We start from the raw sequence: 1,005 nt of genomic DNA, 5'->3' as shown, positions 1-1,005 counted from the left end.
CGGCGAGGGGCAGTCGGCAGCACCGCCGGGCACCGCCTGCCTGTACGCTGCCGCCTCTGCTGCCTGCAGTCTCTCCCCTCCTTGCCTGCGCTTCCCAAACCCCCGTCCAAGCGACGGGGAGAAAAGGAGATCCGTTTTCCACCTCGGCTCTGCCTTGGAGGAAGAGTCACAGAGAGGGAGCAGGTAGAGGTGGAGGAAGAGAGACATCAGAGTGAGTCCGGGGCAGAGCACAGCGAGAGGGATAAGAGAAAATAAACCTGCGGAGTGTCGAGGGGGAGCTGCGGCTTCGGAAGCAGAGGTGGCTTGGTCTTGCTTGGAGATGGACTCTCGGGAGCATCAGCTTTGGCCTGACTGAGGTCCAGGACGGTCCCGTCGTCACAGGTACTGTGTTTGACATCCCCCAGACCTTCCCCGATCTTCTCTCCAGCATCCTCGGATCCCTCTTGTCCTAGTAGTTCTTTAGGGAATACAAACTCAACCGAGGGATGGCTGCTGATCTCACTGATGGTTATCTCCAGCTCACGGATGGTTTCTTCCAGGCTATCCAGTCTCTGGTACGTGCCTTCATAAATCTCCTTGCTGCGCGGCGTCATGGAGTGGCGAGGGGACAACTGCCCTTCGCAGAGCCCCTCTGCCACCTTCCCCCCCGCCCCGGCGTCCTCCGCACCGCCTTTGCCCCCGGCAGCCAGAGATGCGCCATCCCGTCCCGGCGATGCCATACGATGGCTGCACCTTGAGAAAGCAGCGACCCGCTCACGGGGATGCTCAGCCCGGGACTGTCCGCTTCCCTGTGGTGGGGCTGGATCCCTGCCTGGGAAAGACCTGGGATTTGGCACTGGGGAGGCCGGGGCTGGCGAGCTGTCCTGCCTCCGCGCTTGTTTGCAAGCCCCGGCGGAGTCTCCAGGAGGTGACACGCTCTGCCGGGCTCCTCCTCGGGGGTCCCCATCGCTGGCAAACCCGGGGACGGCGCTGGAGGAGGGGAGAGCTGTCTCACCACCTCCGGGA

At 63.2% G+C, this 1,005-nt stretch overlaps 1 protein-coding gene across 1 annotated transcript in view; it reads right to left on the bottom strand.

The window, feature by feature from the left end:
- SRCIN1 (SRC kinase signaling inhibitor 1) overlaps positions 1-1,005 on the bottom strand; it is a 68,534-nt gene that overhangs the window by 4,654 nt on the left and 62,875 nt on the right. The window contains 1 exon segment of the mRNA XM_009883042.1: positions 258-732. Coding sequence (XP_009881344.1) covers positions 258-732 — 475 coding nt within the window.

The sequence above is a fragment of the Charadrius vociferus genome, unplaced genomic scaffold (assembly GCF_000708025.1).
Source record: "Charadrius vociferus isolate BGI_N301 unplaced genomic scaffold, ASM70802v2 scaffold1070, whole genome shotgun sequence".
Classification (NCBI taxonomy): Eukaryota; Metazoa; Chordata; class Aves; order Charadriiformes; family Charadriidae; genus Charadrius; species Charadrius vociferus.
Note: the sequence above shows the minus strand (reverse complement) of the source record. Positions and strands in the feature narration are given on the sequence as shown.